The 14,373-nt window shown below is 54.2% G+C and overlaps 1 protein-coding gene across 1 annotated transcript; it reads right to left on the bottom strand.

Moving 5' to 3' along the window:
* Nucleotides 1–11,931: 11,931 nt before the first annotated feature.
* LOC144582602 (signal peptide peptidase-like 2C) lies at nt 11,932–14,139 on the bottom strand. The gene is given in 3 exon segments (XM_078373400.1): nt 11,932–12,125; nt 12,128–12,204; nt 12,207–14,139. Coding segments are annotated over 3 exon segments (2,052 nt in total). The 5' UTR covers nt 14,113–14,139; the 3' UTR covers nt 11,932–12,056.
* Between the last annotated feature and the right edge of the window lie 234 nt (nt 14,140–14,373).

Genomic DNA, 14,373 nt, shown 5'->3' with positions numbered 1-14,373 from the left:
CAACCTCTACCTCCTGGGTTCAAGTGATTCTCCTGCCTCAGCCTTTCAACCAGCTGGGATACAGGTGTGCCTCACCACTCCCAGCTAATTTTTGTATTTTTAGTAGAGACAGGGTTTTGCCATGTTGTCTAGACTGGTCTCAAACTCCTGACCTCAAGTGATCCTCCTGCCTTGGCCCAAAGTGCTGGGATTACAGGCCAGAGCCATTGTACCCAGCATGCTTCTTACACTTTAATCTGCCCATGATTCACCCAGGGATCCTGATAAAGTTCAGACGTGATCTGGGAGAAGCAATATCCAGGAGGAACAACCTGGTGCTCCAGCTGCCCCTGCCTTCCTCACCCTCCCTCTCCAGCCACAGCGGATTGGACCTGGGGTGGGCACCTGAGTCAGTCAAGGACTCATGGGCTCATCCGTAGCCAGTGACAGGATGTCAAACAAGTAGGGTCCCTGGATAGTATAAAAGCCAGGTAGATTCTATCTCGAGATTCTGACATGTGGCTGCATAGACACCATTGCCTATTGGTGGTGACCGCTGGGCTGAGAGTCAATGACGTGGAGTTGGGGGCCAGTGGCACGATGAGACAAGGGCAAAGTGAGTGAGCAGAGGCAGCCAGCCCAGGGAGGGGAGGAGAGGAAGTGGAGCCCCAAGGTTATGAAACTTGGAGAAGCAGAAAGCTTTCTAATTCCCAGTTCCCATGAGCCCTGGCTGGGCTGTTTGCCCTTCTGTTCTGAGACATTTCTGTATCCCTCCAAACATACTTCTCTTTTGGCTTGAACTACTTTGATCAGTTTCTTATTCTTCAAAGCTGAAAGGGTCTTAAAGAGAATACATCCATGACCCCCTCCCGCCACCCTTAAATCTCATGTTCATCTCAGGACCTTGGACAGGGCCCAGCACAGGGGCGCTGGAATGTGGGCTGTCCCGGTGGATTCTTGTGCATAGGAATTAGAGGAAGGTGGAAGAAGCTCGTTCCAGGTGAGCAGAGGCACAGAGTGAGGGTGGGCATGTTAGAAGAGCTATGAGAACAGGGTGTTATAGGGGCCAGTGGAGGGAAGGCCAGCCAGGAGGGAAGGCTGGATGAGTTGGGGTTGGTTTGACAAGTGAGGGAGGTGTCAGAAGTCCTGCAGCTGGATGGACATGACAGAGTATAGTGATGCTCTTTTCTTTAACAAGGACCTGGATGGCCTGGGTGACAGATGACATCTTGGCACTGAAATGAACAAATAATAAACCTATGCCTGGAATTGTTAGAGGAAAACTTACCATCATTGAATTTGGCAATGATTTCTTAAATATGACACCAAAGGCACAGACAACAAAAGAAAAACTAGACTTCATAAAAATTAAAATTTGGTGCACCCTAAGACACTATCAACTGAGTAGAAAGGCAGCCCGCAGTGTGGAAGAAAGTATTTGCAAATTATGCATCTGATAAAGGACTGGTGTTTAGAATACATAGAGAGCTTCTAAAACTCAACAACAGGAAGATGAACAACCTGATTGAAAACTGACAAAGGTTTTAAAAAGACATTTTGGGCCAGGTGTGGTGGCTCATGCCTATAATCCCAGCACTTTGGCAGGCCGAGGTGGGTGGATCACCTGAGGTCGGGAGTTGAAAACCAGCCTGACCAACACGGAGAAACCCTGTCTCTACAAAAAATACAAAAAATTAGCCAGGTGTGGTGGCGCATGCCTGTAGTCCCAGCTACTCGGGAGGCTGAGATAGGAGAATCGCTTGAATCCTGAAGGTGGAGGTTGCAGTGAGCCAAGATTGTGCCATTGCACTCCAGCCTGGGCAAGAAGAGTGAAACTCCAACTCAAAAAAATAAAAAGACATTTCTCCAAAGAAGATATACAAATGGCCAATAAGCACATGGAAAAATGCACATTAGAAAAATGCCCGTCAAGACTATAATGAGATATTGCCTCATACCCATTAAGAGGACTGCTATTAAAACAAAAAGCAAAACAAAAACAAAAACAAAAAAACCCAGAAAATTGGCCGGGTGAGATGGCTCACGCCTGTGATCCCAGCACTTCAGGAGGCCGAAGTGGATGGATCACCTGAGGTCAGGAGTTTGAGACCAGCCTGGCCAACATGGTGAAACCCAATCTCTACTAAAAATACAAAAATTAGCTGGGCATGGTGGCACATGCTTGTAATCTGTAATCCCAGCTACTTGAAAGGCTGAGGCAGTAAAATCGCTTGAACCCAGGAGGCAGAGGTTGCGGTGAGCTGAGATCACACCATTGCACCCCAGCCTGGGCAATAAGAGTAAAACTCTGTCTCTCTCTCTCTCTCTCTGTATATAAATATATGCAGAAAGCCAGGTGCTCATGCCTGTAATCCCAGCTATTTGGGAGGTTGAGGAAGGAGGATTGCTTGAGCCTAGGAATTTGAGATCACCCAAAACAAGGTAGCAAGACCCCATCCCCAATAAATAAATAAATAATTAAACATAGAATTACCATCTGATTCAGAAATTTCACTTCTCAACATATAACCCAAAGTATTAAAAACAAGGCCTCAGAGATATTGAAAGGAATGGCAAAAACCACAATAACTTTTGCACCCATCTAACATTTGCGCACCAATGCTTACAGTAACCCAGCTGTCCACCAGCACAGGGATGAACGGTTAGGCCAAGCGTGGTGCAGACACACATAGTGACTGTTCCTCATCCCTAACAAGGAAAGGAATGCTGCAGTATGCTACCACATGGGTGACCCTCGAGGACATTATGCTAAAGGAAATCAGCCAATCACAAAAAGACAAGTTTTGTATGATTCCACTTATATGAAGCACTTAGGGTATCAACATCAGGCAGGGCGCAGGGGCTCACGCCTGCAATCCCAGCACTTTGGGAGGCCGAGGCAGGTGAATCACGAGGTCAGCAGTTGGAGACCATCCTGGCCAATATGGTGAAACCCTGTCTCTACTAAAAATACAAAAAATTAGCTGGGCATAGTGGTGGGTGCCTGTAATCCCAACTACTTGGGAGGCTGAGGCAGGAGATCACTTGAATCTGGGAGGTGGAGGTTGCAGTGAGCTGAGATCGTGCCGCTGCAGTCCAGCCCGGCCTGGGCGACACAGTGAGACTTTGTTTCAGAAAAAAAAAAAAAATAATAGAGACAGCAAGTAGAATGGTGGTTGCCAGGGGCTGGGAAGGAAGGCGTGGGGAGTTATCGTTTGTGGGTATGGAATTTCAGTTTTACAAGATGAAGAGTTCTAGAGATGGATGGTGGTGCTGGTTGTACATTTTGACTTTTTAAATAATATCACTGAACTGTACACTTAAAAATGGTTAAGATGATAAATGTTCTGTTATGTGTATCTTACCACCATTAAAAAAATAAAAACAAAACAAAACCCCTATGCATGGGGGAATAATGACTGGATGGAAATAAACCAAAAATTTATAGTAATTGTGGACTTTTTTCCTGCTTTCCTATGCTTTCCAATTTTCCTCTAAAGTGCAATCAATAACAGTGGAAAGAGTCCTTGGCGCCCAGTACGGCGGCTTGAACTGAGAATACACTCACAGGCTGTTGCAACCAAGACTCCATTCTCGCCTCTCTTTTCCTGACTCCCTGCGCCCCCCTCTCCCCTGCAGGAAAGAATCCTTGGCGGGCTGGGGGGCTTTTGTTGCTTGGTCATGTCTTCATCTTATGTGCTCTGTGAGCCATTTACTCCTTAGGTGCAGCTCTGGGTGCAAGGGCAGCCTGTGCCACAGATGTCTGTTGAACAGTGGATTCGTTTCTGTGGCTGCTGTAATAAACGGCCACATGCTTGATGGCTACAAATAACAGAAATGTATCCTTTCACAGCTCTGGGGGCCAGAAATCTAAAATCAGAATCACTGAGCCAAAGTTGAGGGATCAGCAGAGCTGCATTCCCTCCAGAAGCTCTAGTGGGGAATCCATTCCTTGCCCCTTCCAGCTCATTGTGGCTGATGGCAGTCTTTGGCTTGTGGCCACATCACTCCAATCTGCCTCCATCACCACATTGCCTTCTCCTCTTCCATGTGTATAATTCTGCTCTCTCCTTTGTCTCTCTCTCTCTCTCTCTCCCCGCCCCCCCCCACCCTTTTTCTATGGAAACAGAGTATTTCTGTGTTTCCAAAGAAATGCAGTAGTACGGTCTTGGCTCAGTCCCTAAGTGATCTGCTGCAACCCCCACCTCCTGGGTTCAAGCAATTCTCCTGCCTCAGTCTCCCAAGAAGCTGGGATTATAGGCACCCACCAACATGTCCAGATGACTTTTGTATTTCTAGTAGAGACGAGGTTTCACCATTTTGGCCAGGCTGGTCTTGAACTCCTGACCTCAGATGATCCACCCACCTTGGCTTCCCAAAGTGCTGGGATTACAGGCATGAGCCACTGTGCCCAGCCCATAATCTTTTTTTTTTTTTTTTTTTTTTTGAGACAGAGTCTCACTCTGTCACCCAGGCCAGAGCACAGTGGCGCAATCTCTCCTCACTGCAACCTCCACCTCCCAGATTCAAGCGATTCTTCTGCCTCAGCTGCACAAGTAGCTGGAATTACAGGTGTGTGCCACCATGCCTGGCTAATTTTTCAAAGCCATTATTCACAACTGGCTTTAAGGATTAAGCAAGGTAGGTGGAGACCAGATCCCCTTGGCTCACGCTCTGAGGCTGCCCTGGGGGATGGCTGGGAAGAGAACCTGGACTGTGATGGGTGAGGGTTTACAGGTGTTGCCCCTCCTGCCTGAGTTCACTACAGTCTGGGTCAAGTCAGGAACTGCAGGCAGGGCCAAGCCTGGGTCCAGGCTGGATGAGGGACTGAGGGTTTTGCTCAGGGAAGTTCTTTTCTCTCTGGACCCAGAGGCCTCCTGCTTTAAGACCCAGTACTGAGGGAATTTGGGGCTTCAAGAAGCAGCCTCTGAAAGGCAAATCAGAAAGCATGTCCTGTTTATGAAGGGTTTCTGCATTAGTTCCCAGGTTCTTGGTTGCCTTGGCCTTGTCACTGGGTCTGCTGTGTGACCTTGGGCAGGTCACCTTCCCTCTCTGTCCTCAGTTCTGGAGGGTCACTGGAGGCTCTGCCAACACCATTATTCAGGCCTCACTGCCATCCCCCAAACCGCACCAATCTTTGCTGCCATTCAAGTCTTTGAAAGCTGGAGGAATTCTACTTAAAGCCTTCCTCAGAACAAGGTTTCAGGTCAGGCTCAGTGGCTTACATCTGTAATCCCAACACTTTGGGAGGCCAAGGCGGGAGGATTGTTTGAGCCAGGAGACCAGCCTGGGCAACATGGCAAAGGCCAGCCTCTACAAAAAATACACAAAGATTAGCCAGGTGTGGTGGCACGTGCCTGTAGTTCCAGCTGCTGGGGAGGCTGAGGTGGGAGGATCACCTGAGCCTGGGAGGTTGAGGCTGCAGTGGGCTGTGATCATTCCACTGCACACCAGCCTGGGTGACAGAGAGAGACCCTGTCTCTAAAAGCAAACAACCACAACACCCAGGACAAAGTCTCAGGTTTTAGCCCAGGGTTCTCCCAACTGCAGCCCCGACGTCTGCTTCCCTTCCAGGCCTCGTTCCTGAGGTGTCTCTGAGAATGCTTCCTGTCCCCCTCCCTGGGCCCAGGAGGGAGGTGTTTAACCTGGATCTGCCTCCCATACCTGGGGAGGGTTCTAGACAAGGTCCCAGTAGCCGCAAGGTGGGTCCCCAGAAGAGCTACCCCAAAGATAAAACTGAGCATCTGAAAAGTACTGCAATAGTGTTTGTTTACAAACCCAGGAAACAATAATGGCATCCACGTCCAGATCCTGTTCTCTGTGTGTGAATGGGGAGGTGGGGTGCCTGCTGACCCACACAGACAAGCACTGGGTCTGGGCCTGGGGGAAGGGGCGGGGAGGGGACCTTATGGGGAGTCTCCCCTTCCCTGGAGTAGAAATAGTCCAGGAACCGGGGGGCCTGAGGACATTTATTCACGGGGGCCTGATTCCATGGGGTGGGATAAGTGTCAGGGCAGGGACCGTCTTCAGGCATCAAGGACATTCAGTGATGCTGTTGTGGGCTATTTCATTTCAGGAAATATCAAAATACCCTTCTCCAGGGCACCTCACCCATCTGACAACCAAGATTCTAAAGCGTTAACTCTGATCCCAATAGGGGCTCCAAAATTCTGCTCATTGCTAGTTTATTATACATATTTTAAATATCATTCCTGATTACAATTATTCCCAAATTTCCTGTGTGAGCCTGCCCGCTCTTATCTTCCTGTCCAGCAGGTGGCAGCACCTGTTCAAGATTCAGGGTTGCAGGGAAAAAGGCGCAAATTGTTAGCTGGTTCAGTGAAACTGTAAGGACCTCTCTTCCTGGCTCTGAGGTGGTGCCCTGCTTACCACCAGGCACTCACGCACACACCGCATCCCAGTGAGCATGCGCAGGGGAGACCAAGGGAAGGGGATGACTCCACCTCTGGGAGCTCATTAGGGGAAGACGGCATTTGTGGGTATGTCAAGTGCTGTCCTGGAAACTTTTTCCCTAAACCTGGGTCACACGTAATGAGGTAATGCATTGATCTGCCCTGCTGTAGGTGCTTAGCCAGTGCTAGCTGTGCACACACATACGTCACCTCATTTAATCCTTACAACAAACCACTGGGTGAGTCTTAGCAGCCCGTTTTACAGATGAGAAAATTGAGGCTCAGAGGGTTGGTTTCTGTTGTCCAGTATCACGTGGCAAGAAAAAGCAATGTGGGGCTTTGAACCCATGTCGCAAAGTCCAGCTGTGTTCTCCTGAGGGAGGGCATTGATGCTGACTCACAGACCTTTATCAAGTAGCACGCACAGATACTGCTCAAAGGGAATGTGTGGCTATGCCTCCCAAGGGGACACAGGGCACAGAAGTGGGTAGATCCAGAGGTTTCCTGGGGGAGGTGTGATTTCAGAGGAACATGGATCAGAGACCAGGGTGTGTGGAGGGAGGGATGTTGAGGGTGAGATCTGGTCCCAGCTGCTGGGCTGGGAGGCAGGAGACCAGACTCGCATTTCGTTTCTGCTGTCCCATTGTTGTGTGACCTTGGGCGGGTCCCAGCCCTCTCTGGGCTTTCCTTTCCACATCTGTGGATGAGAGCATCTCACAGGTCCTTGCTGGTTCCTACTTTCCCAGAAATCCAGAAGTTCCAGTACTAAACCCTCCCATGAACGAAAGAAAACCAAGGTCATGCCTCATGAAGCTGGGGCTGAGATTAGCCAAGGCCACAAAGAGAAATGCCAACTGACCCGAGTAAAACAGCCCGGCTCTGAGGCTGGGCCACCTGGGGCCCTGGGGGTGACCTCGAGGAGGCTATTCCTGCCCTGGTCCCCTCTGAGGGTTCACCTGTCATAGGTGGGCTGTCTAACAAGCAGGTGCTGCGGTGGTTAGCAGTGCAGTCAGGAGGGAGCAGTTTTCGGCAGGGAGAGCTGGCAGCCCGGATGCAGACCTGTGCTGCCTCTGCCAGTCCACGGGATTGGAGCAAAGACCACTGCTGGGTGGAGATGGCCAGAGCCTGCGCCCCTGTCTTGCTCAGGCACTAACCGGCACTTTGTGCCCCTTCCCTCGAAGAGCATGAGTGACCTGGGCTAGAAAGCTGAGGTACCTCCTTGGAGCAGCTGGGCAGCGAGGCCTGTCTTGAAGGGGGATCTGTCCCACCAGGAAGGGGGTAGGCCTTGGGGGAGGAACCTTGACCACCCTGTCCTTTGGCGTGGGAAATCCAGGGATCAGCACCCCCACTCCCTTAGGCCCAGGGAAGGCCTGGTGGGAAGGCTGGATCTGTGGGGAACCACATGTAGCAAATCAGAGCCCAGGTGTGTGTGTGTGTGTGTGTTCGTGTGTGCGCATGCACATGTATAGGATGTACACAAGTGTGCACAAGGGTGTGTGCCGTGTCCAGTACAGGTGCATGTGCGTGGGTGTGCACATGGGTATATGTGTGGTGTGTGAAGTGTGCAGATGGGTATGTGCCTGTGTGTGTGAATGTATACATATGTGTGTGTATGCACAAGTGCAGTATCCTGTGTCTCACTGGCATTCAGGCTGGGGCTTCCAGCTTCGGGCACCTCTGGCAGGTGGCCAGCATGGTCTAGCTGCCTGGAGTTGGCCCTGTCCTCTGGGAAGAGGACCAGCGGAATAAGGCAGGGCCCATGGGTAAGAGGAGGGCTCTGGGCAGGAGCAGGGACACTGGGCCACAGTAGGGCACAGGAGTGGCAGCACAGCAAGATCTGGGAGCCTTGACTCTGTGCCGGGCACTGGGCTCAGGTCCTCACTCATATGGTTCATTACTTCCCACAACCCTGGGGCAGGCAGTGTTATTGCACCCACTTCATCCTCAAAGTCGCACAGCTAGTCAGGGGGACATCCAGCCAGCGCATTCATTCTACAGATGTTTTATTGAGCACTTCCTACGTGCCAGGTCCAGTGCATGATGAACAAAACAGGACAAAGTCTGCCTCAGAGGACATGCTAGAGAGTGGGGTTGGGGTTGAGGAGCGTAGTGGTAAGTGAAGCTTGTTGGTTGGTAAAGTTGCTTCAGTTCCTCCTGCCCCAGGCCAGGATTGGCCAGGGGAGCAAGGTGGAGGTTGAGGCTCCAGGTGTGGTCAGGTGGGCCCAGGGCTCAGAGAGGGGAGCCTGCAGGGCCCTTGGCTGAGTGTGTGAGTCAGGATGAGAGGCATGGCCTGCCCTGGGCCCCCGGCACCTTGAGGCCTTGGTTTCCCTCTTCCCTACCTCCTCCTGGCCTGGCCAAGACAAGAGGCTGAAACCAGACTCTAAAGGTGTTCAGCCTGGGGCGGGGTTTGGGGTCCCTCAAAATGGCAGATGCCTGGTCCCACCCCAGACCTCTCAACTCAGAATCTGTGGGGCCTGCAATCCTGATTCTTGGGAGGCACCCCAGTGATTCTGACCTGCAGCCATTTGGGTGCCTCTGTTAAATCCTCAAGCTGCCTCTAGACCCAGAGTCCTTGCCTAGTCCATCTGTGAAAAGGGCAGAGTTGCTGCAGAGTGGTCTTGGGAGGAAGAAGAAAGGTCCTGTCCATTGCCCACCTCCAGCCACATCCCACACTCCGTTCCTGAGCAGGTGGAAGAGCTTGGAGGGTGTAGGGTGTATGGGGGACTCAGATAGTTTTTCCAATTCACATGTATCTTAGCTTGGGCTCCCTGGGAATGAGCCTCAGGAGTGTGCTGGGCGGAAGGTGCTGGGTGGAAGGTGCTGGGCGGGAGGTGCTGGGCGGGAGGTGCTGGGTGAGAGGTGCTGGGTGGGAGGTGCTGGGTGGGAGGTGCTGGGCAGTGGTCTGAGGGGAGATGTCTGCAAAGGATGAGGGCTGCAGGAGGGTGAGGATGAAGCTGGGCCTTGGGGTCGGGTGGCTGGGTCCCCAGTGAGCCCTTGGGAGCTATAGAGCTGGGGCTTCCTTCATGGAGGTATCCCACATTGGTCAGTCCTGGCTGTGTTCACATTGGGGACTCAGCAGGGAGAGGGGATTGTGAAGCTTGGGCGATTGGGATGACTTCCCAGTGAAAGGCAGAGCTGAGAGTCACCTGGGCACTGCAATGCCACTGCACCCTGGGCACCCCAGGCCTGGCCTTGGGATGCTGTGAGCACCCCAGTTCTGCTGCCCACGCACCGTGCAGCAAGCTGGGGGTTGGAGAAGAGAGGTGGAGGCAGCAGATCCAGGCCTGTGGGCCCTCACCTTCCCATCAAGTCTGGATGCCGGGAAGGGAGAGGGCTCCCCACCCAGACCCTCCCGTTCACCCCCTCTCCTTGGAGGCGGGCATTGGCCTCCCTACAGACCTGTATCCTCAGGGCCCCCAGACTGCGGATTTCCAGGAGAGAGAAGTTCCTTCATCCTGACCTCCTGCTCTGGAGGATGTGGGGGCTGGGGGGAGGGGCCCAGGAGGCCTCAGCTCTGTCCAGCCCTTCCCCTTGGGCCTGGCAGAGGGTATAGCTGCCCTCGGCAGGTCCAGTGACGCAGGGCAGCAGCGGGGAGGCTGCCCAGGCTGGGGCTAAGCCAGGGCCTGTGGAGGGCCCTCTGTCCAGGCCAGATGGCTGCTGCTCTGGTGGGAGGGGCTGCCAACACCTCCACAGTGGCCTGGCTGGGTTCTCTATGCTTCGCATGTCCGGCGGGGCCTTCAGCTGCTGTGTGGTGAGGGGATGGACTCCCTCCCCGGCAAGTGGGGCTTTGAGGTGCCCACCACCCGCACTGCCTCATTGGGCCCTCTCTCCGCATCCAGGGCCTACCCAGGCCCGCTGAGTCTCACAGTGACACTGACCAAGGCCTTGCAGGAGCCTGGAGGTGGCCTGGGCAGTGGGGCCCTCCCTCGTGACAGCCCCTCCACTGCAGTTCAGGCTGGTCAACTCTTCATTCCAACAAACAGATCAAGCACTTGGGACACCCCAGCCCTGTTCTGAGCCCCAAAACTACACAGATGACCAAGATGAATGAGGCTCCGCCCTCCCAAAGCTGACCCTCTACTGGGGAAGACCAGAAAACGAAGAAACAGGTGTCTGGCCGTGTGATTGAGACAGGGATGCTTTAGGGAAGGCTGCAAAGAAGAGGAGCCAGGCCAAGTTCACAGGGGCGGTCAGGAAGGGCAGAAAGAGCTCCAGGTAGAGGGGAGAGCACGGGGATGTGGGGGGCTGGTGTGTGCTTGTGGCGTTAAGGGGTTTGGTTTTGGGGTTTCGGCCCTTGGGCTGAAACCCCAGCACCTTGCAGGAGCTGGGTTTGACTCTGCGAGACCTTCACTAGGAGAGCAATATAAACATAGCGCACGTGTAGGGGATTCTTTGTCCCAATATCCTGGCATAGGCCAACCCTTTCCAACTTCCCAATAACCAGATGGTAGTTCCTATTATCCCATTTTACAGACAAGAAAACTGAGGCACCAAACAGATAAGTCATTTGCTCAGTGACATAGTCAGTGGTAGAGCTGGGATTTGTGGTAGGCAGCCTGGCTGTAGAGCCTTAACCACTGAACCACACTGCCTCTTGGGAAAGACCTTCCTCCCCTCCAAAAATGCCTCCTCCGGGAAGCTTTCTCACCCCAGAGTTTGTCTGCTCTGATTAAGCAACATATAAGCACCCTACATGGCCTAAAAGCCTGTAGGGTCCTTAGGCGGTCATCTTGTCCATGCCCCTGCCTCCAGATGGACCTGGTATTATGAATCTCATTTTGCAGATGAGACCACAGAGGCCCAAAGAAGCTTGAACATTACCTAGAGTCAGCGAAGGAGGCCAGGGTCTCCCGAATTCTTCCACCCTGGCCTCAACCTCTCCAACCTGCCTTCTCTTTGAGGCAATTCTAAGGTTGTTCCACAGCTAGACAGATTCCTTCCCTGTGCTCACCACATGAAGGTGCACACAGTAGGGGCATACTCAATGTCTGAAGGTGGAATGGGTGGTGCATAAGGGCATGTGCTGGGCTTGGCGCTGCCGCCTGGGATCCTTGAGCAGAGATGTTTTGCAGAATGCATGTGAGCTGAGGAGTGAAGGATGCTTAGGAATTTTCTAGTGAGTAAGGGAGCCAGGTTGGAGTCTGGAGTGGGAAGGCATCCCTGCTAGAGGGAACAGCATATGCAGAGAGAGGAGAGGACAAGGAACAGTCAGGGGAGATCGAGGTTCCATGCAATCTGCGCGTGGAGAGAAGATGGACAGTGAGCCTAGGGCGGGTGGCAGGGATGGGGGGCTGTGTGCTAAGCTGAGAAGCTCCAGCTCTGGATTGGGAAGGGGTGGGGCAGGCAGAGAGAGGGGAATAGCCGCCCAGGGAGCCCTGGATGCAAATCCCAACCTTGCTGCGTGAACTTCTGCAAGTCATAGGCCCACTTGGAGCCTCAGTTTCCCTCTCTTCGTGGTTTGGGGGTGGTGCCTGCTCCTAAGGGTGCTCCGAGCTCTGCACACACTTACGCTGTGGTTGCTGCTCTCTTGCATCCCGACAAACGAGAGGCTCCTCAGGTAGATAGGGAATCTCTTTAATGCCCTGGTTTCCTGTTGCCAGGCATGGCTTTGCTCTGCAATATCCCACCAGGCCTTCGAGAGGCATGTGTCCCAGGGGCTTCAGTTCACAAGGGTGCCTGGGTTGACATGCTCTTTCTTACTTTCAAACCCTTCCTCTTGTGGACCCCCCCCCCCACCAGGGCAGGCTGGCGTCATGGACCTGGGCCTGGGCATGGACACAGCCCAGCTCTGAGTGTGGGGCCATCAGGGGCCGAGTGAAATCAGCATGGCTGTTGGCATCAGTGGCATCAGCTCCTCTGAGGCCCCAGGAGGGATGGACGGCAGCTCATTAGGATCCAAATTGGCATCACTCCAGCCCTCAGAGCTATCACTGCAGTCCTCAGGAGTGGTGGCTTCATTCTCAGATATGGTGACAGTCTTGGCAGTGTCTTCTCCAGGGTTGCTGTCTAAGTCCCCCGCCCCTTGGCTGGTGTCCCTCTCAAGTATGCTGGCTGTGTGGGCATCTGCTGCACCCTCCTGCTTCTGCCTAGAGCCAGCTGAAGGGGCACGGCAGAGCCCAGGCGTCTTGACTCTGCCCTGGCCGGTCCAGAAGAGGCTGAGCTCTCGGTGGCAGGCAGCCACAGCCAGGCTGGTGAGCAGGGTGCTGGGCACTAGGTAGAGCAAGGCAGGCTGGGCCATCTGCATGAGGACCATGGCCATGAATGTGAGCAGCAGGCCCACGGCATAGGCCACGGTGCAGGCTGCAAAGTAGACCTGCCGGGAGCGGACTTGCACATCGAAGCGGCGACAGTAAGCCACCAGGAAGCCGGGGACCACAATGTCACCAAAGCCAAGGATGGAGAAGGGCTTGTCACACAGGGTCAAGGCGGAGACTCTTAGCCAGGGCACTCTGAGCACCATGGGCAGCTTCTCGTGGCTGAAAGACTCTGCAGGGCCCGTGACGACCTGCACCATGATGCTCTCAGCAGTCTTGGTGAAGAAGGGAGTGATGAAGACGAAGAAGACGTCAAAGGCCAGCAGGGCCAGCAGGAAGGAGGAGCAGTTCTTGACAGTGAGCAGCCGCACGCGGTGCAGGATGAACAGGCAGCAGGAAATGCCCAGCGCGTCCTGCAGGAGCCACGCCCAGGAGTCCTCGTTGCGGCAGCCCACCCAGAAGATGACCACCATTGTGCACAGGATCGCCAGCAGCAGGGGCAGCGGCAGAGAAGCCTGGAGGCCGTGTGGAGGCCTCTGGTATTGCTGCAGGAGCAGGCGGCACACCAGCGGTGACAGGCAGCTGTAGAGGCCAGTGCCAGCACCCAGGCTGAAGATCCCGGTCATGACGTAGACAAAGTAATCATAGCAGACGTAGAGCAGCAGCATGAGCGAGCAGGACACAGTGACCACCGTGCCCGTCATGGCCGGCGTGAAGTCCACCGGGATGTCCTCATCGTCTTTCTCCTGGGCTCCCTCAGCTGCTGCTGCTTCTGGCGGTGGGCGGTGACCGCCAGGCCCCCCTCCTCCTCGGGCACGGTGCCGCTGTGTCCTGTTGGCTTTGGTCAGGCCGGCCCAGTAGCCGCCTGCGGCCACTGTGCCCACAGCCAGGATGAAGATGACCAGCATGTTGTAGTCGACGATGGGCTCGGGGGGCGCATACATGGCCACACGGACCACAGCCCCCCGACGAGTGTGGCTGAGGATGTCCAGCATGTCGGCATAGTGGAGTATAGCCATGGGGATGGTGAGGTTTGGCAGGGGCTGGTGGGGGTCCTGGGGCACCGGGGTGGTGTCTGAGCACTGTTGGTCGCTGACCTGGCTCACAATGAGCAGCCCATGGGCACCATGGCCCTGAGCCAGCCAGCCTTTGGTATGGAAGCTGCAGTTGCCCCCCATGACCATGGCGGTGGTCTGGCGGAGGGGCCGCTGGCTGGGGGAGCCGGACTGGGCCTGGTGGAGGGAATCCTCACCTGGGCACCAGGCTACCTTGGTGCCATCATACAGGGGCAGGAGCGGGGTGTGGTCCAGGTCCTGGGGGAGGGTGATGTAATGGGAGCTGAACCGGATACAGTAGTCCTTGCTCCAGTTCTCCGACACCACATGGACCACGCCATACTCTCCCCAGGCCACAGTGCTGATGAGGAGGAGAAAGCCCAGGGCGGGGAGGAAGCTGAGGCACACCATCCTCCTCAGCTCCCACTGCAGTGTCCCAGGGCGGCAGCCCAATCCCCCTCCCAGGAGTGGGCATGGTCTTTGTCACAAAGCAAAGGACCAGGTAGGCCCTTTATGACTAGGTAGGTGTGGCCCTGGAAACCAGGGCCACACCTACCTAGTCATAAAGCTGTGGGCTCCCCAGCCAGGGTCCCCAACCCTGCTGTGGGGCACAGGGTTCCTCTAGAATGATATCCCCAATCCTGGGAGATCACGGGAGAGATCATCTGGACC

This window comes from Callithrix jacchus, chromosome 5, assembly GCF_049354715.1.
Source record: "Callithrix jacchus isolate 240 chromosome 5, calJac240_pri, whole genome shotgun sequence".
NCBI lineage: Eukaryota > Metazoa > Chordata > Mammalia > Primates > Cebidae > Callithrix > Callithrix jacchus.
The sequence above is the reverse complement of the archived record's forward strand: the minus strand, read 5'-3'. Positions and strand labels throughout refer to the sequence as shown.